General features: G+C 43.8%; 1 protein-coding gene across 1 annotated transcript; it reads right to left on the bottom strand.

Annotated features, from left to right (window-relative positions):
* Positions 1-8,831: 8,831 nt before the first annotated feature.
* On the bottom strand, positions 8,832-19,512 carry lpar4 (lysophosphatidic acid receptor 4). The gene is given in 4 exon segments (XM_084331874.1): positions 8,832-9,807; positions 10,016-10,225; positions 10,228-10,854; positions 19,300-19,512. Coding segments are annotated over 3 exon segments (1,098 nt in total). The 5' UTR covers positions 10,597-10,854; positions 19,300-19,512; the 3' UTR covers positions 8,832-9,288.
* Positions 19,513-20,747: the final 1,235 nt, after the last annotated feature.

The raw sequence follows: 20,747 nt of genomic DNA, 5'->3' as shown, positions 1-20,747 counted from the left end.
GAGCCTGAACAGGTTCGTCATTTATTTATGATGAATTGAAAATGGGGGACCCTGATGTAAACAAGACGAAAGTCTTTCTCTGGTCTGCATCCCCTTAACAATTGTATGTATTGAGCTGTACTGTACTGTACCCATTCTGCAATCTGTTAATAAACTTTTCAATCAATCAATCAATCAATCACAATACATACTACTGCATAAGACAGTATTTGTGCATGCATGCACACGGACACACACACCTATAAACAGTATTCACATATATTGCTATGAATCAGGGAACACACACAAATGACGTATTGTGATGTAATTATTATTATGATCATGTAAAGAATGTCACAATTTATTATGTGCTCATTTGAATGTATACTTTTCATAATGATCCACTTTTAAGTAGAAAAGCCTAACCAACAGAGGTTGTAAATTAGCCTAGGCTAGATATCACACATGCAATGCATCTGTATCTTGTTATTGTAATTTGGTAGTGTTTTCTTTTGCATTGTCCCTGACAAATAAACAAATAAATAAATAAAATTACATCTCCAATATTGAGAGATAGAAGGAGCTCCAAATGTAACTGCAATTCAACCACACAAACTGCGATGGGCGCAGAGGAGGGGAAGCTGGTCACGTAATTATTCATATAATTTCTTAATATAAAAATAAAAATAATAATAATAATAATAATATAGCAGAGTGACCCCTCCTTCATGTTCCACTGTGTCACAAGTCACACCTACAGTATGAATAACTGTTGATTTGATGACATGTACCTGGTTGCCATGGCGAGGGCCTTCTCCTCTTCCTGTGTTGCTGTGTAGTTGTGTATTACACCTCATTGGTTCTGTAGACCGGCAAATCCGGGTACTTTGCCTTTTTTTTCGTGCCTACTTTTGGGGGAAACACTGACACTGTTCCTATTGCCTGCCATTGTATTTGGCCTGTATAAAAAGTGTCGGCAGAATGCTTACATTGTTTGAAACTTTTGTTTTGTTAGTGCATCATGTTAAGTTAAGCAATTACTTTCCAACATTGGCCACCATTGAGCGTTCACACCATTGTGAAAAGTGAGGTTTGATCTGTTTTCAGGCTCCTTCGGTCTTCACTGTGGTCGGTGACATGGGGGCGACATGGGGGCAACAGTGAGGTAGGTAGAGCGGTCGCCTGGTAGTCGGTCGCCTGGTAGCCTGGACGGCAACCGTCGGTTGTGTGATAGTAAAGGGTTAACCTTCTGTCGTGTGGCAGTGAAAGGGTTAATGTGATTTATATCCCTGTGATTTGTCCTAAAGTTGTAGTTTATGAACAAATGCTGTCTAATCCCTGTTTATTCCCTGAGTTGTTTTCCTCCCAAAAAAGAGGCGTGGCGATCACAATTCAGTGCGGATGATGTATTGCTGGTCTGATGTATAGCAACATTAACACTTTGATTACCAGCAACTTTTTTTTAACTTTTTTTTACTGTATGAAGCACACTCTCAGGGGCTCATACAGAAACAAGCATTTCATCAGTTGATTGAGTTGATCAGTTTAGAAAGTCTTTGAACCTGATGTCCACTAGAGGGCAGGCCAGGCCCACGCAGACAGCCGATTTACTGTGCAGACAGACCGGCTTCATGAGAAGGACATAGCAGCATTTGTTTTGCTCATATGTGACTCAGATCTGTGTGCATTTTTCAATTCTGATTTGGGACACTTTCATATGTGGTCCTAAATCATATACAGGTCTGATTAGTTTTAATTAGCTGGCCTCCACAGCCTTCAATTTAAACTATAAATTAAACCATAAACTGTGTCCACCATGTTTATGTCCATCATCATTATTGTTCATCATAATTTATGCATGCAGGTCAGTTCAGGAGCGTGAGTCGTGACCAGTTCACACTGAGCACTAAGGCTTGCAGTGTGAACGTAGCCTAAGAGACATGGTTACTCTGGCCACATCTTTAACATGAACCAGTTAAGAGGTTAAAGATATTTGATGCCTTCCAACCCCACTATCTCTTGCTTCCCGTCCACGTCTGAGATGACCAGGGCCCTGTTCCTCGTACCTGGCTAACTGAGTTAGCTGGATAATTTTTCAGGATAGCTTGACTTAAGCCAGACCTTTCCGTTCCCCGACGTCGGATTGTCTAAAATAAATCACTATGGCAACAGATCAGAAAGTTTGAACCTGCTCCAGCGCAGGGTTAAGTTCAGTTAGCTGGATAACCTGCATGGCCACGCCCTCGCAAAGAAATGCCAGCTCGCTTCCTGAAATAATCCTCAGTCTAGATCCCATTATACCATTCTGAATTATGTTTTTGTGCTTCGTTTTTCTAGAGGAGGCTTTTGAAATGTAAAATAATATACCTAAAATGCTGATAATAAATCATATTCAGCCTATAGATTTACTTTGTCCTAAATAATACAGTCATATACAGACACGGCGCTCGCGACACACACACTATGTGGTTATTTTAATAACGCGGAGCATTGCAAATGTGAATCCCGCTGGGATATTTTTAATGAATGAAACCTATCGGGCGTTTGGCTCTGATTAATTTCATATTCTTCGCTGTTGATGTATTTGCTTAACGAAGCGCCCGGATTGTGTTTCATTCAGCATAAATTGAAGCATCTTTATGCATGGACTGTGGACATGAATTACAACTAATCTGAATCTCTGGATTGTTGAATTGTATCACTGTCACTCACACGTTAGTGTGATATTGTAACTGGGATTAAAATGTCTGATGAGATGCGCTGTTTGACGGATTTGAGAAATTGAATGAGCCGTTGGTGTTTTGATGAATGAATTTGAGAAAATGCATTTATCTGTTCAAGCGCTGTTATCTGATGATGAACATGAGGTGTCACTGGTATAAACCAAAGGTTAATCAATGCAATGCATGTATGGATGATGTCCGAAACAGATTAAAACCTGATTAATAGTGAAACTATATAGCCTCCCTCCAAGCCTCTCTGACACGTTATTTCAGGGGTTGCGCCTTGAAAACTTTGGGAACCATGTATTTATATATAAAGTACATGATACCTAAGCCGAGCGCATACAGTACAGATATCCTCATAAGTGTCTATTAATTCGTATCAATTAGATACTCTTTGGGCTTGTTTGTATCTACTTATTCTGAAATAGTTGAACTAATTATTTTTTCTAGCAAGATCTCATTCGATTATTCATTCCATTAAAGAAATATAATCTGATTGATTGGGGTAATGAGGGACTTAACATTAGCCTATAGATTATGCATTTAACTTGTCGGCGAGGCTATTGAGCCGTACTGTATTGTACCCATTCTGCAATCTGTTAATAAAGTTTTCAATCAATCAATCAATCAATCAATGCCGTTAGAAAATCAGGATTTCTGCGATCGACACCTGCTGTCTTTTCAGGTGAGGCGGCCGCGCGCAATTATCCTGAGTATCAAGTCTGGTTCGAGCCTGGATTCAAACACCCGGTTAATTGAATCTGGATAATGGGACTTTTGATCGACTTAGTTGAACCAGGTACGGGGAATAGGGCCCAGGTCTCTGTATGTCTCTCTCGTCCACCATCTTTCTGTCTTCTCTAACAGGCATTACAACACACTCAGTCCGAACAATACTTCGAACCTGCCAACATCAATGAAATAACCAACGCCAATGGACTGAACATTTTTCACATTAACATTAACAGCTTAAAAAACAAATTGGATGAAATCAAACAATTATTCATAAATGGTAAGGCAAACATACTGTGCTTCTCAGAAACTAAGCTTGACGATTCTGTAAAAGATCCAGAGATAGAGATTGAGAACTACTCAATAATCAGGAATGATAGAAACAAACATGGAGGTGGTGTCTGTGTGTACATACACAAGGACACCAAATTCATCAACAGAAATGACCTGAATCATAAATCAATTGAAACTGTATGGGTGGAAATCCTATTCGAAAGGGCGAAATCCCTACTGGTTGGCACAGTCTACAGGCCGCCAGATCATAGTGGCTTTTATGATACACTGGATGGGTGTTTAGCTGGAGTTGAGGATGTAGACAAAATTCTTATTGGAGACTGGAACACGGATATGCAACGAAAAGATGCACCCGTCTTCAAGTCATTCAGTAGGTTTTGTGATCTGCACGGCCTCAGCCAGCTAATCACCCAACCCACACGTGTATGTGAATCAACTCAGACTACCATTGACCTCATTCTGACCTCCGACAAGTCCAAGATCTCCAATAAAGGGGTTATAGCATGCGGGTTAAGTGATCATTATATGATATTCTGTACCCGCAAAAAACTAAAACAAAAGGCTGGCTGCCACAAAACAGTCACATCTAGAGACCTAAAAACCTACTCTAGCGAGGCCTTCAACCTTGAACTGGAGAGTCTGGACTGGTCAGATGAACTCAATGGTACACTGGTTGAAGAAACATGGCTTGGTTTCAAAACCAAATTCTCAACAATACTAAACGACATGGCCCCCCTAAGAACCACCAGGGTAAAAAATCGCGCTGAGCCGTGGATGCACTCCGAAATACTGGCCGCTATGAAAACCAGAGACAAAAAATGCTCTGAGTTTCGTAAAAGTCAGTCAAAGCTTACTAAAAGCACGAGCAGTGAACTCCAAGCCCACGTGACTGAACTCAAACTAGAAAGAAACAGACTAAGAAACGACATAAACTCCATGATCAAAACTGCAAAAAAGAATTTCATCAATGACAAAACTGAGGAAAACAAAAACAAACCACGTGAACTTTGGAAATTACTCAATAATCAACTAGGATGCAGTAAAAAACTTAAAACCAGATTCTCAAACATAAACATAAAAACGGACAACACGCTCATCACAGATAAGCTGGATGTAGCCAATTACTTAAACATTTTCTTCACAAACATAGCCACAACACTGGTAAACAAACTACCCTCCCACTCAGGGCTTTATGGGGTAGAACACATAGTAGCTTACTACAAAAACCTAGGGGTCCGCAAGGACGACTTCAAGCTGGAAATGGTAACAACAGATGAGGTACTCAATAAACTGAGCGCCCTCCAACCTAACAAGGCCACTGGCCACGACAACATCCCTTCCAAATTCCTCAGAGACTCAGCAGCCGCCATCACCCCAATCATCACACACATAATAAACCTCTCCATAAAACAGGGACACGTCCCCAAGGACTTCAAAATTGCGAGGGTGACCCCTCTGCACAAAAAGGGCAGCAAATTAGACCCAGGCAACTACCGCCCTGTTTCTATTCTCACCTCCATCTCGAAAGTCATGGAAAAAATAGTCTACGAACAGGTCGAAAAGTACCTAGCGGAAAAAAATCTAATCTACGAATTCCAATCTGGCTTCAGAACATCCCACTCCACTGACACATGCCTTCTCTATTTGAATGACCACATCAAACAAGAGGTGGACGCAGGCAAATACTGCGGCATGGTCATGCTGGACCTACAAAAGGCCTTTGACACGGTCAATCACTCCATTCTGATTGACAAGCTAAAAGCAATTGGTTTTGATAGTCTATCAGTGAGCTGGATGCAATCCTACCTTGAGGGGAGGGAACAGATGGTGGAGGTAAACGGTACCCTATCCCCCCCCCTCACAGTGAGCTGTGGTGTTCCACAAGGAAGCATACTAGGACCGCTACTGTTCCTAATTTATGCAAATGACATGTCGTCAGCTTGTGACTGCAACTTGTTCCTGTTTGCGGACGACTCAGCCCTGCTGGTCTCTGACAAGAACAAGTTACAGGTTGAAAAAACCCTCAGCTCGGAACTAGGCAGAATCTGCATATGGCTCGCTGATAACAAACTATCATTACACATGGGCAAAACAGAGTCCATTCTCTTCGGTTCAAATAACAAACTCAGCAAGACCGACGGCTTCTCAGTTACAGTGGGTGACAATATTGTCACAAGGAAAGATGAAATTACCTACCTGGGTTCCATCCTAGAGGCTAATCTCTCCTGTGACAAAATGGCATCCAATGTAATAAAAAAAGTCAACCAACGAACTCGATTCTTGTACCGGATCTCCTCTCTGGTAAACAAGAATACCCTGAAGACTCTGGCAGGAGCACTCATTCAGGGGTACTACGACTATGCTTGCACCTCATGGTACCAAAGCACCTCAAAGGCGCTAAAAACAAAATTACAAACATCTCAAAACAAACTGGTCAGACTACTGCTTGACCTTACTCCTAGAACCCACCTCACCCCTGCCCACTTTGACAACCTAGGATGGCTTAGAGTAGACGACAGAGTACAGCAACTTGCAATGGGCCTGGTCTACAAGATACACTACACGACCAAGGTACCCATGTACATGTCAAAATACTTCCCAAAGGTCAGTGAATACCACGATCACAACACCAGAGGGAGCTCCACAAATCATGTTAAACCCAGATTCGGCTCAAATAAGGGACTAAACACGTTTCGCAATTATGCCACATCAATGTGGAACGCCCTACCCAAAGCTGTAAAGGAATGTGGATCACTACCCACTTTCAAAACCTCTCTCAAGGGACACCTACGGGAGACTGCAATTCAACACTGGCCCCTGTAAATATCCTAACCCAACCCCCTCCAATGTACAGTCATTTACCTAGTATGGTTTTGTCAATAGTCCAATGTACAATTTTGTTTGTTTGTACAGTGTCCCCCCCCCCCCCCCCCCCCTCAATGTACAGTTTTGCTTGTATATACAGTGTGCCCCCCCCCCCCCCCCCCCAACCACCTCCAATGTAGATTACCCAGTATGGTTGTCAATATCCCAGTGTACCCAACCCCCCCCCCACCCAACCTCCTCCAATGTACAGTTTCTACGTCAAATGTATATACTCCCTTTTCCTGACTCCTTCTGTATCACAAACAGTACTGTATTTGCAAATCTGGTATGTCATAAATGTATAGATGTAGCAGTACTGACTATCTGTATGTCATGTATGTCATATATGTCCAGATTAATTGAAAATGGGGGACCCTGATGTAAACAAGACGAAAGTCTTTCTCTGGTCTGCATCCCCTTAACAATTGTGTGTATTGAGCTGTACTGTATTGTACCCATTCTGCAATCTGTTAATAAAGTTTTCAATCAATCAATCAATCAATCAGTCCCTCACAGCAGATTCCTGTAAACAGTGGCCTTATTACATTCCACAATCAGGCCATAGTATCCATGAGCAGCCCTTAAAATATGGAAATAAAGTACTAATCAACCACAGGAAAAAGGTGTGTCCATGTTATTGCCATAGGTAATATATTGATGTATTTACAAAATTGTGTACATATTACAAATAAGTATATATTACATATAAAAAAGGTTTGAACTTTTAACCTTTTTCAGAAAACTTTTGAGCTCCCCTACTGGGGAACAAAGTGCCTTTACCTGGAGACTACTGAGACACACTTTTCTGATAGCCTTGCCCAAACCTTAACCCTAACCTTAACCACACTGTTACCTTAAACTGACCATAACCATCAAACTGTAAGCCTAACCTTAACCCTAACTTTACTGTATAGCTTAACCATAACCACTAACGAACCATCATCATAGTATTGCTGTGTTTGTATCAGGGTGGGTGGCTTAGTCTAGTGGTGAGAGCACTCGCATTCCCTGTCGCATTTTAGACTTTTGCAGATGAAAATGTAAATATATTACTATACCTATACACACAAAAGTCTCTAACAACATGTTGTATAATGGCTCAGTCACTAAAACACAGCGACTTTCTTATACAAAACAACTTCACATTCGCCTGGATTTTGGCAAATGTAATCAATGTTTTGTGCCAAACAAGCAAATGCAACAGTTAGTGTTGTATGGCATGAATGTGCAGCCAACCGTGTGTGTTTGTGTGCACTTTGGAGTGTGTGTACATCCGTGTGTGTGTGTGTGTGTGTGTGTGTGTGTGTGTGTGTGTGTGTGTGTGTGTGTGTGTGTGTGTGTGTGTGTGTGTGTGTGTGTGTGTGTGTGTGTGTGTGTGTGTGTGTGTGTGTGTGTGTGTGTGTGTAAGAGACTTAGAGCAGATCTGTGGTCTAAGGCCAGATTAAGGCAGAGAGAGCTCATTCAGAGGCAAACAATGGACCATTGCTCCAGTCATAATAAGCGCTTGGCCCCTGATCCAAACAGCGGCTCACAGGCCAAGGTCTCCGGTCAGATCAGAGCTGCCCTCTGTCTCCACAAGTTCACATTAGCTAGTTTGGGGAAAATACAGACGTATAACAACCCCCCTATCGATTCAAATATGCATTCTACCAACACATGGCCGCACCTGCTTAGGTTATGGTGGACTGAACCAACAGTAGAAGCGAGGGGGGAGGACTGTACCAAAAGAATACAGCCGAGCCAGCATTTCAGAGCAGATATTTAATAGCCTCGAACTTCAATGTGAGACACACTGAACACAGCAGGTCAATGTGCTGCTGTGTTACAACGATAATGAATCATCACGCTATGTAGTGTCAAAACAAGTCACTCTAAAACCATGTAATGTAACACACCTCAAGCAATACTGTGAATGAAACAGGCTCAGCGTGTTGTACTCAACAGTACACTTCTACAATACTGACACAAATCTCTCATTTGCAATCCAGTGCATTTGTGCGTGTGTGCGTGTGTGCACGTGCGTGTGTGTGTCTGTGTGTGTGTGTGTGTGTCCCAGTGTGCGTGCGTGCATGTGTGTATGTGAGTGTGTGCATAATGTGTCTATACAGTTAAGCCTGAGATACTGTATTTATTGTGGCTTAAGTCTCATTTAGAGGCAGCAAGGCCCTGGTCCATCACAACCGTCCTGGAGTGCTTGGGTTTCTTCTGGTCCCAAGTGTTCCTGCATCATAAACACACACACATGCACACACACGCACACACACACACACACACACACACACACACACACACACACACACACACACACACACACACACACACACACACACACACACACACACACACACACACGCACACACATACAAACACATACACACACACACGCATTCCTCTGCTCTGCTGTGGTGGTTAATCCGCAAAGCCCAGGCCATACCTCCGCTCTTACCTAAAGATTTAACTAATCTGCTCAGATATGTGTTTGTCTTTGTCACTTCCAGGACCAGAACTGCTGATGGCTTTATTTTCTCCAGTCACGTTCAAATTCAAATTCAAATTCAAATTCAAATTAAAATTCAAATTCAAGACTCAAATTCAAATTCAAATTCAAGACTCAAACTCAAACTCTGCAACAAGTCGCCTCCTCTTCTCTCTCTCGCTCTTTCTCTTTCTTTCTCCCTTCTTCAGTGTTGTGTCAGAACTGAGTCTCAGAGAGCCCTGTCTCTTTGCCGTTGCTGGCCGGCATGTGAGTGTCTGTAGTAGTGAGCGTGTTTGCGTTTGCGTTTGCGTCTTGGGTCTCGGTGTCGCTGCTGGCATGCGTGTCGCTGCGTGGGTTGCTGTCTGGCCTGGACCCGGACCCCTTCCCTCCCGTGGTCAAGCTCTTCTGGAAGCTCTCCGAGGTGAAGTAGTAAACCACGGGGTCCAGGCAGCAGTTGAGGCTGGCCAGACACAGCGTGATGGGGTAGAGGGTCCGGGCGAAGCGCTCCATGGCACAGCTGGACACGGCCTGAGTGCGCACAAGGGCGTAGAGGAAGAGGATGGAGTTGTAGGGCACGAAGCAGATGATGAAGATGCCCAAGTGGACCACGATCATCCTCAGGACGCGTCTCTTGCTGTCGCAGCCGTGGCCGGCGGCCACCGGGCGGCGGAGGGTCCGCAGAACCAGGGAGGAGCAGACCAGGTTGACCAGCAGGGGGAGCAGGAAGCCCACAATCTGGGAATGGAACCACAAATAAGAACATCAAGTTTAAACCCCCATGCTTTGAATTTGGTTGGCACTTCATAGGGTATTATCATAAACAATTAGGAGGATTATACAAAAGCAAGCATTGTATATTTCTATAGATCTCAAACATGACACCACTCGATCTCTACCTCTCCACCATCCCTGCCTCTCTCCCTCCCTACCTCCCTATCCTCACCTCGATGAAGATGGTGATCTTGGACAGGTAGTTCTTCCAGGTGCTCTTGGAGAAGCCCTCGAAGCAGGCCGTGGCTCGGTTGGCCCTGTTGATGGTGGAGAAGAAGGTCACCGATATCCCTCCTCCCACGATGGTCAGCCACACGGCAGCGCACACCAGTGCCGCGTTCCTGCGCGAGCGCACCGAGCGGGACCGGAAGGGGTAGACGAGACGATGGCCAGGAAGCGGTCCACGCTGATGCAGGTGAGGAAGAGCATGCTGCCATAGATGTTGGTGATGAAGGCCGTTCCCGACACCTTGCACAGTCCGTCTCCGAACGGCCAGTGGCGGTTAACGTTGTAGAAGACCTTGAAGGGCAGCGTGAAGACAAACACGAGATCGGAGAGCGCTAAGTTTGTCATGAACATCGTGGTCTCGTTGCGGATCTTCATCCGGAAACAGAAGACGAAGAGTGCGGCACAGTTGGTGATCAGACCCAGCACGAACACCACGCTGTAGACCACCGAGTACAGGTCATACTTGAAAGAGTCGTCGATGCCGCAGTCCTCCATTCCCGTCTCGTTCAGCACCAGGCTGGCCATGCCGAGGCTTCAGGCGGGGAGGGGGTCACCCTCTGGTCCGAGATACAGCTAGAGCCGCAGGGGGCTGGGGCGAGGCAGGGAAGGTGTCAGTGGAATGGAGCCGTCAGCGGGGGGTCCACCAGGCAGACCCCCGACCTGGCCATTGTGGACACACACACACACACACACACACACACACACACACACACACACACACACACAACGCAAATGCAGACAAGACACACTCAGGATGCAGGGGAACAGGGCTGGCCGGTCCTCCTGCGGATAGTGGAAAAGACACGGTCACTTCCTCACAATAAAACCAAGGACTAAAGCAACAAACAAGTCCAGTTGTTAAAAACACAAATGAGAGAAGTGATATATAGGTATAGGATTTTGGTAGCAGCATATTTATTCGACCAATAATGCACAAGTAAAAAAAAAAAAGGGAATGTTAGTACAATCACAATATTGAGTATGTGTTAGACCTATTTTAGAATCTTACTTGAGTCTATGAGACAAACACACCTACAGTATGGATGATTTATGTTTAAGCAATAGCTCACAGCTAGGGGGCGGTGTTTGGCCAACAACCCCCTTAGCTATGTATTATAATCATAATATATCACAGCCTTAAGTGAGCTATTGCTTTTATAAAAGGGTCACTAAGTATGGCAATATGAACGACACAATCCAAGTTTTAATGCTAATTGAATAGATAATTTAAGGAAATAGGTCCTCCTGGCTGCCCGGTCACAGCAGCAATGCTATCCTTATAATAACAATATAGCAGAGCTGCTAACTCTGATATTTGGACATTACGTTGTATGACATACTTGCCAGTTGTGTAGTCGACCAAAACAATGGTGTGCTTACATATGATACGATAATTATCGTAATTTTCATATGCTGTACCATCAAACTAAGTTTGGATCAAATTGTCAAACTAGGCGTTCAAATATGAATCATGATCTTGCAAATGTATGCCCTATTTCTAAAGTAGTCAAATGTTGTCAGAAATATATTTTAGGTTCAACTTTAGGTTGAAAAAGAGTTGACGAGTGAGCAAGCTGCCATTTTCTTTTTGAAAACTGGAGCAAAGAAAAAAGGACCTCTCCTGTTTAACCAATCACGTACATTCCACGTCGTGGGAGAAATGGGAAGTAGGGAGGTGATACATGCACGCAACATGCACATAACAACATTCAGTTCAGACCTGCCAACGTTTTTGAAATGATTAGTCACAGATTCCGGTGTAACACCGGCAGCCACATCTTGTTTTGGTGTTGATTTGATTTGATTTTTATTTGGAAATTACAAACACATCATAAAAAATTATTATCATGACCGATTTGTTTTCCTGAAGATATCACCTAAAAGCATTATTTAAAACACTTAGTTCCAAGGTGGTCCTCGATGAAAGACATAAAAACATAAAAACATTAAAAAAGAAATTAAACATAAAAACAGCAGCATGGTCGGTTGCTAGCATGGCTTTTTGTTTGGGTTTAGCAGGTGATTATTTTTCCAGAGGTCTAGCAGTGTTAACTTTACTTTAATAATGTACTTTTTTTTTAAGCTGCAGAGTGACACAAATCGCGATTTTGGGATTCACCAACCGTCCCAATAAAACATATATAATTAATATTATATTATAATATATTGTTTATATTCATGTCTTGCCCGAAAAGGTCTCAAATGGCCCTAAGAGAAAGCCCTTTTTGTCGTAAGTCCGTTGGAGAATGACCGATCGGATATCAATAGGGACCCCAGAATTATTTTGGTTGGTCCCTGATATATATGGGTAAACATATGCGATGATTATCACGTTATTTCTCTGCCACATAAACTATAATAATTGCAATCAACTGACATAAATGAAAGTGAAGGTTCCTTTTTTGTTTTTTATCCATCTTATGTCTGATTGAGAGTGTTCTTCTGATTATGTTTTTCCCTTCCACATTCCCTTCCCAACCCAGAGCAACCAGCTGCTTCCAAATAAACACAGACACCTGGCGGCTTAACTGTCAACACACCGTCAACAGTTTATTTGGTATGTGTGTGTGTGTGTGTGTGTTTGTGTGTGTGTGTGTGTGTGTGTGTGTGTGTGTGTGTGTGTGTGTGTGTGTGTGTGTGTGTGTGTGTGTGTGTGTGTGTGTGTGTGTGTGTGTGTGTGTGTGTGTGTGTGTGTGTGTGTGTGTGTGTGTGTGTGTGTGTGTGTGTGTGTGTGTGTGTGTGTGTGTGTGTGTGTGTGTGTGTGTGTGTGTGTGTGTGTGTGTGTGTGTGTGTGTGTGTGTGTGTGTGTGCATGATAGTGCACATGGGGTGTCTGGAAATGAGTGTGTGCATGTTTAGTGTGTTATCTGTCAGCATAGCATGGCAGTCCCTTCCATTTTGCTCAGAGGAGGGCAGTTCTCATGCCACAGGGGCGGGCAGGAGGGCATCAGAGAGGAGTGGCTGAGTCATGCCAAGGCTCTGTCTGCCAGGCTAGGGGGAAATACACATTCCCCATGTAGATTAGGAAGCCATTCTCTTTCATCTTACCACCAAATATTAACCTCTTCCTGCAGTACACTTTTTTATATAAGGCTGGTCTAAGTTCAGTGGTTTTATATTTTCAACGATTGGACCCTTGCACTGAAGAACCATATAAAGTTTGTTAAGCCATTTTTGGACATATTTTCAAAATCAATCCAGATCACTTGGAGAGTGTGAATGTGATATATCACCAGAAAATACTCAACCTCTACTGTCTTTAACTATGAATGAACACAACACTGTAACTTACCATCTTTAGACAATAAAGTACTCAACCTCTACTGTCCTTAACTATGAATGAACACAACACTTTAACTTACCATCTTTAGATAATAAAGTACTCAACCTCTACTGTCCTTAACTATGAACGAACACAACACTGTAATTTAATGTTTGAAAACATTGTTCCTCTGAAAAATTCAAACAAACGTATATGATTCTTTGTCTGAGGTGCTCAATTAGCCTACTCAAAAACTGTTTACACCACAAACATGGTTGAGGTCTCTAAAAGTAGAGGAGCCTTGCACCGCACTGACACGTACAGTATACTGTTTAATGTCTTCCAGATTTACCTTTTCTCAATTGTATGTTCTCATCCATACCAAAAATCATGGAAAAAAATTGCATGAGGCCTATTTTGTATTAGAAGTCAGAATTGTGTTGATACTGTATCTGTATTGATCAGCTCTCTTTCTGTGAGCATGTTTCTCCTATTCAATAGAGAGAGACCCTCCCTCAGACACCTGCCTCTCTGTGACGGAGGTCCTTGATGTTCTACTGCCCTGGCAGGCAGGGATGCAGACAGATACTGTCAGACCTGTTTCAACAGTGCGAGGAGGTGCTTTCTACTTTGACAATGGGATGTGTCGTTTTTTGTTGTCAAATAACGTTGGCGTTATGAGCACTTTTGTAGCCCATCCGTTGTTTAGTCACCGGTAAGAACAGGGGTTACTGTGGCATGCTTTAATATTAAAGGTGTACTGACTAGTTGCTAAATGAAACTGTTCACAGCTAAGTCTGTGGATCATCTTGAGTAACCGGGTCATAACTTCTCAAAAGAGACGTTTTTCAAATGTATTTTTTGATTGCCAACCGAGTGCCATTCAGTGGAGTGACAGAAGATATCTCTAAAACTAGACATCAGATCAAAACTATCTGGATGGAGAGATAGCATTCCGGATAAGAGGGATAATATATCTTATATACAGTACCTACCTACCACTCACTCACTCACTCACTCACTCACTCACTCACTCACTCACTCACTCACTCACTCACTCACTCACTCACTCACTCACTCACTCACTCACTCACTCACTCACTCACTCACTCACTCACCCACTCACCCACCCACTCACTCACTCACTCACTCACTCACTCACTCACTCAAATGGTAAATGGTGCATTTATCCAAAGCGCTTTACAATTTTTGTTCCTAAAATGTTCACTCACACATTCACGGCGGAGGCAACCATGCACGGTGCAAACATGCTCATCGGGAGCAGTTAGGAGTTAAGTATCTTGCTCAAGAACACTTCAACACGCTGCACGGGAGGAGTGGGAATTGAACCGGGAACCTCCGTATTACCAGACGACTATACCTACCAAGGCACTGTCGCCCCCACTCACTCACTCACTCACTCACTCACTCACTCACTCACTCACTCACTCACTCACTCACTCACTCACTCACTCACTCACTCACTCACTCACTCACTCACTCACTCACTCACACTCACTCACTCACTCACTCACTCACCTACCCACTCACTCTGCATGGTTTCCTGCTTGTTCTATTACTGTATTATCTACCCGGCTGACAGGGACCAAAATGGCAGATGACAGCATTTTGGCTCGACACTTTCCTTCAACTCTCTCGACTCCCATTGTATTCCTCCAGCAACAACCGTGATGCCCGCCACTGGGATCACAGAGCAGGGCCTCTGGTTGATGTCCTCCATATGACTCTTTATTCAGCTCTCATAACATTCTAAGCCTGTCAGCGCCAAAGATTTGCTCTTTTGATTTGTGCCGTCCTTTGACGAGAGCACTTGCCCCGACTGAAGCAAGATGGCTCAACACTGGATCAATACTGGATCAATACTGGATCAACTTAAAAGATGTTGGACCCTATCAGTCGACTAGACTCCAGGTAAAAAAAATACTGTTGTTATCCTTTAACAGATTTAGCTCATCTTTATATCTATGTGTATATCTAAGAGCGGCACGGTGGTGTAGTGGTGGTGTAAATCACAGCAAGAAGGTCCAGGGTTCGATTCCCGCTTGGGGACCAGGTTTCCATGATGCCAGTTACCCAGGTGGGGTATCTCTCAGGCCTTTCTGTGTGGAGTTTGCATGTTCTCCCCGTGCTCGCAAGGGTTTCCCCTCCCGATAACATAAAACCCAATGGAAAAACATGCACAACAACAAGATCGCTAACGCTGTGGCGTCCTTGACGAAGACGGACAGGAGCACTTGGATTGGTCCCCTGACGTGGCTCACGTTGCGCCTGTCTGCTCCCGGCTGCCCTTGGGGGGGAAGGACGACGGGATGGGTTAATCGCAGAGACGAATCGCATACATGCATCGCATGCATGCCGATTAATGACCTCTCTCTCTCTCTCTGACATGTGGTCCTCACAACGATAGAAGTACAAGACACACACACACGCACACACACACACACACACACACACACACACACACACACACACACACACACACACACACACACACACACACACACACACACACACACACACACACACACACACACACACACACACACACACACACACACACAGGCGAGGCTGTATGACTAGGCAGTCCATCAGGCCGGTCCAGCTGCTCGGTGACATCTTTACTGGATTTTCACACGCCTCTCTAAAAGCTTACAATACACTCACTGTACCCTTCTGACACACACACACTGCACGCTCGCACATGCACATACACACACACACACACACACACACACACACACACACACACACACACGTGTGACCGATCGTATGTTACTCATTCTGTGTTGTGTTAAATGTCAATGCCAGTTTCGAACACGGGTCTCCCACGCCGTGGGCGACAACATAGACCGCTGCACTAAGAGGTGAATTCACTCCTGGGTACCGTCTGTGTGTCTTAACCCTGTTATGGGGAAGTGAGTTTAACTCGCAGCCCGCTTACTGCCACAGTCACTTCACAACACACACGTTTATTACTCACGGACCTCTGTTACACACACACACACACACACACACACACACACACACACACACACGCACATACACACACATACACACACACACACACACACACACACACACACACACACACACACACACACACACACACACACACACACACACACACACACACACGCACACACACATTCAGTCAACTTCAAGTGCACACACTCACTCACATACTGTATACAGTATATGAATGACTCCTCACACACACACACGCACACACACACACACACACACACACACACACACACACACACACTTATATGTACATGATTAATTCCCCTCTCTCTCTCTCTCTCTCTCTCTCTCTCTCTCTCTCTCTCTCTCTCTCTCTCTCTCTCTCTCGCTCTCTCTCTCTCTCTCACACAGAAGGCTCTGTAGGGTTCTGTGTACCATGGCTCTGACCCAGCCAGGCTAGGCGTCCTGCCTCTCAGTGAGCCCATGGTGTTCCTACAGCTGGCTTCTATACAGTCAGTCTGCCTCGGAGCTGAAGTCACAACTACTTCCAATTCAGTCCCACTGAGTAAAGAGACTGGTTTAGACTCATACTGAAGCAGGCCGATCTGTGTGTGTGTGTGTGTGTGTGTGTGTGTGTGTGTGTGTGTGTGTGTGTGTGTGTGTGTGTGTGTGTGTGTGTGTGTGTGTGTGTGTGTGTGTGTGTGTGTGTGTGTGTGTGTGTGTGTGTGTGTGTGTGTGTGTGTGTGTGTGTGTGTGTGTGTGTGTGTGTGTGTGTGTGTGTGTGTGTGTGTGTGTGTGTGTGTGTGTGTGTGTGTGTGTGTGTGTGTGTGTGTGTGTGTGTGTGTGTGTGTGTGTGTGTGTATGCTATGTCTCAGCTTCATGTAAAAAGGCTAGAGCGGCTCAGGACCTGGACAGCTGCAGTGGACGACCACAGGGCCAGACAGGCTCCGAGCCGCTCTGCTGTATCAGGTTCAGCTCTCCTGCCTCCAGCTGTTCCCTTCTCTCACACAGGGAGACTGGGGCAAAACCACAGGTCGTTTAGAGCACGTTAACATTAGGAAACAAACCCATTCATGTGCTAATCACAAAAAAGAATCCATGCGAACACAGGAAAAACAGCACTCCCAAACGCTTGCCCTTATTACATGCTCTATGATACATTATGGTTGTGCCTAATTATAATTGACTACATCTGGGTCATTCATGTGTTATTTGAAATAAGACATAGTGTGTTGTCCCTAAGTATGCCAATACTCTCTAGGCTCTGTTGCCCATACCGTACAAACTCTGAACTCTGTTGCCTATACTCACTTTATACTTTTCTACTGCCTTCGCTGCCTACAGCTGTCTTACGCTGTAATCACAACTACCTACCTCAACTTATAGTCTACACATATACACATATAGTGCTTCTTTACTACCTGTACATCCCCTCCCCCCTCCTCCATGCTGCTATGATGCCTGAATTTCCCCAAGGGGATCAATAAAGGAATATCTTATCTTAACTCTGTATGATAGCCATGTACAATAATACTATAATACTGTACATCAGATTAGCATATTTACTCAGTAGCTTTGTTATATACTGTATATCACATTTAATCACTTGCACATTGTATAGGCAATTGTTAATGCACTTTATTGTTACCCTGCACTCTGCTTAGATGTCAACTTATTTTCATAGTACTGTATACTTGTGCTGTACGATGATGACAATGCATTTGAAACTAGTCTAATCTAGTCCTACAGGTACTTTGGTTTCCTCCCACACCATAAAGACATGCATGGTAGGCAAGGACTACAGATGAATACTAGCTCAATAGCTAATTATTACATTGATGTGGAAACTGAAGATGTTGATTAATGTGCACTGTCCCATGGGTAGAAAATAAATAAATAAACTTAAACTTAAACTTGATGTAAAAATACCCAGGGAGGCTTCAGTTTCAAACTATGAACATATAGCTCTTTCTTCACCTTCAATTTTATAATCTAATCTAATCTAATCCAATCTAATCTAATCGTATCACATACATGTGTGTGTTAGTAACGACACAGTTTTAGGTCAGATGGTGTAACTTTTAACCCATTTTTAATACTGCATGTGTTTAGTTTTAGTGAGGGACAACACGCCCTGTGTTATTGCAGCGCATCTTGTTTGTTGGAGTATTGCTGAAATGTAACACGTTCATCTTGTTTGTTGGAGTATTGCTGAAATGTAACACGTTCATCTTGTTTGTTGGAGTATTGCTGAAATGTAACACGTTCATACGATCATGTATTATACCGTCAACAGGCTATGTCTTAAAGGCCCAATCTGCAGTCCAAATGTAAACAAAAAAGTGTAGCCCCACTGTTGAAAACCAAAAATAGTATAAAAGGATAATTTTTTCCCTCAACATTATTGACCAAGCTCTTGATACAAGGACTGTGTTTAGAAGGCCAAGTCTGCCTTTTTTTTTTACACGTAGTGTAAAACAGACGCGTGTATTTGGGGTAAATACAATTAAAAAAAATTTAAGTATATTTCCATCTCTACGTCAATTGGCTACCCACATTTTAGATGGTCAAACATATTCAAGATTAGGACTTCAATTTCTGGTTATAGACTAATTACAGCTAATGTAAAGCATTATGGACAATGTTATTACTATGATAAGAAATACCTGGGCTCAGTGGTTTAATGAATTATTCAGTAGTGCATCCATCACAATAAACACAGAGGTGTGGGCATATTGTTACAGTGATGTTCTATGATGCCTCTGTGCTGATGAGCAGATTTTGTGATACATTATTATTTAATTTTTTTAATGCTTCCCGGTTGGCTACTCTGCCCATTGCGCCATAGGGTAATTGTGAATTATTGCATTTACTGCAGGTCGCATTCGGTCTTATTAGTAGAGCTGTCTTTGACAAGTAGCCCAACCACAACAATCCAACCCATCAGTTTATCAACTAACGAAAGTGTTGCTGACAGCTCACCTCGTTCTCCCTGTCGGCAGCTTGGCAGCAGAGTGAAGGTGCAGCTGTCAAAATTAAAACTCCATACTTTTTTACTCTCTATATCGTTAACCAAACAGTATTGATTCCATGTGATATTCCAAATTCACCGGTGCGAAGTTGTGACAAGAAAATGGACTTGTTTCGCAAAAATCCTGCAGTCGCAATGTCTTGTATGTATCTTGACGACTTGCCTCCACACTGTGGAAATGGGAACGCATCAAATCCACCGCGCAGTCTCCCCTGTCTGTCTGTTTGGCGCGCGCGCGCGCGCGCGTGTGTGTGTGTGTGTGCGTGTGTGCGTGTGCGTGTGTGTGTGTGGCTGCAGGGCGACTTGCTCGGCCACAGGAAACGAGACAATAGCACCTCGAGGGAGAGGGAGAGGGAGGGAGGGAGAGGGGGACCGCGAATAGAGAATTGTCAGAGGGGAGGAGGAGGGAGGGAGGACCGGCATCGGTTGTTAAATTGGGCAGCAGATAGCTACCAAGGTCAGGCTCACTCCTGTTTGTTACAACTTCTGTTGTCCACGACAGTTAGTCAGCCTAGTCGTTGACAAGTATAGCCGACATTATTACCGGTATGCTGTAGATCAGAATCTGATTTCACCTCCTGGAACAACATAATGAATGTTTCTCATCACGTCAAACCCATATAGACTGTGAAACATAATAAAATAATTGTATCAAACAATAATAGCCTAAAGTTCAGTTGAACCCACACTGAATTTATGAAGCATAAAGTGAATAGCCCTACACAGTCCAGCAAAATAGATTTATGAAAGAAGGTTTGAGATGTTGCTATCTATGCAATAATGTAAAAAGAAACACTAATAAATCAATAGATAATAGATACCGTATCTATTATCTATTGATTTATTAATGTTTTTATTTTTTACATTATTGCATTAATGGTATCACATGTCTATCTACACGTGATGTGTTTTTGGCTGGTCGGTGTCCTACCACAGCCCTGATAACAACCATACAGTCTACATGTCCAACTGAAGTTCTATTTATAAGCAGGTGACAGGATGGCTCTGGACAGGTTCCCATTGTGTTAAGGCGTGCAGGGCTGTGTGTGTGTGTTAAGGCGTGCAGGGCTGTGTGTGTGTGTTAAGGCGTGCAGGGCTGTGTGTGTGTGTTAAGGCGTGCAGGGCTGTGTGTGTGTTAAGGCGTGCAGGGCTGTGTGTGTGTTAAGGCGTGCAGGGCTGTGTGTGTGTGTTAAGGCGTGCAGGGCTGTGTGTGTGTATTAAGGCGTGCAGGGCTGTGTGTGTGTTAAGGCGTGCAGGGCTGTGTGTGTGTGTTAAGGCGTGCAGGGCTGTGTGTGTGTTAAGGCGTGCAGGGCTGTGTGTGTGTTAAGGCGTGCAGGGCTGTGTGTGTGTGTTAAGGCGTGCAGGGCTGTGTGTGTGTTAAGGCGTGCAGGGCTGTGTG

The sequence above is a fragment of the Notolepis coatsorum genome, assembly GCF_963971535.1.
Source record: "Notolepis coatsorum genome assembly, chromosome: 16".
NCBI classification, from domain to species: Eukaryota; Metazoa; Chordata; class Actinopteri; order Aulopiformes; family Paralepididae; genus Notolepis; species Notolepis coatsorum.
The sequence above is the reverse complement of the archived record's forward strand: the minus strand, read 5'-3'. Positions and strand labels throughout refer to the sequence as shown.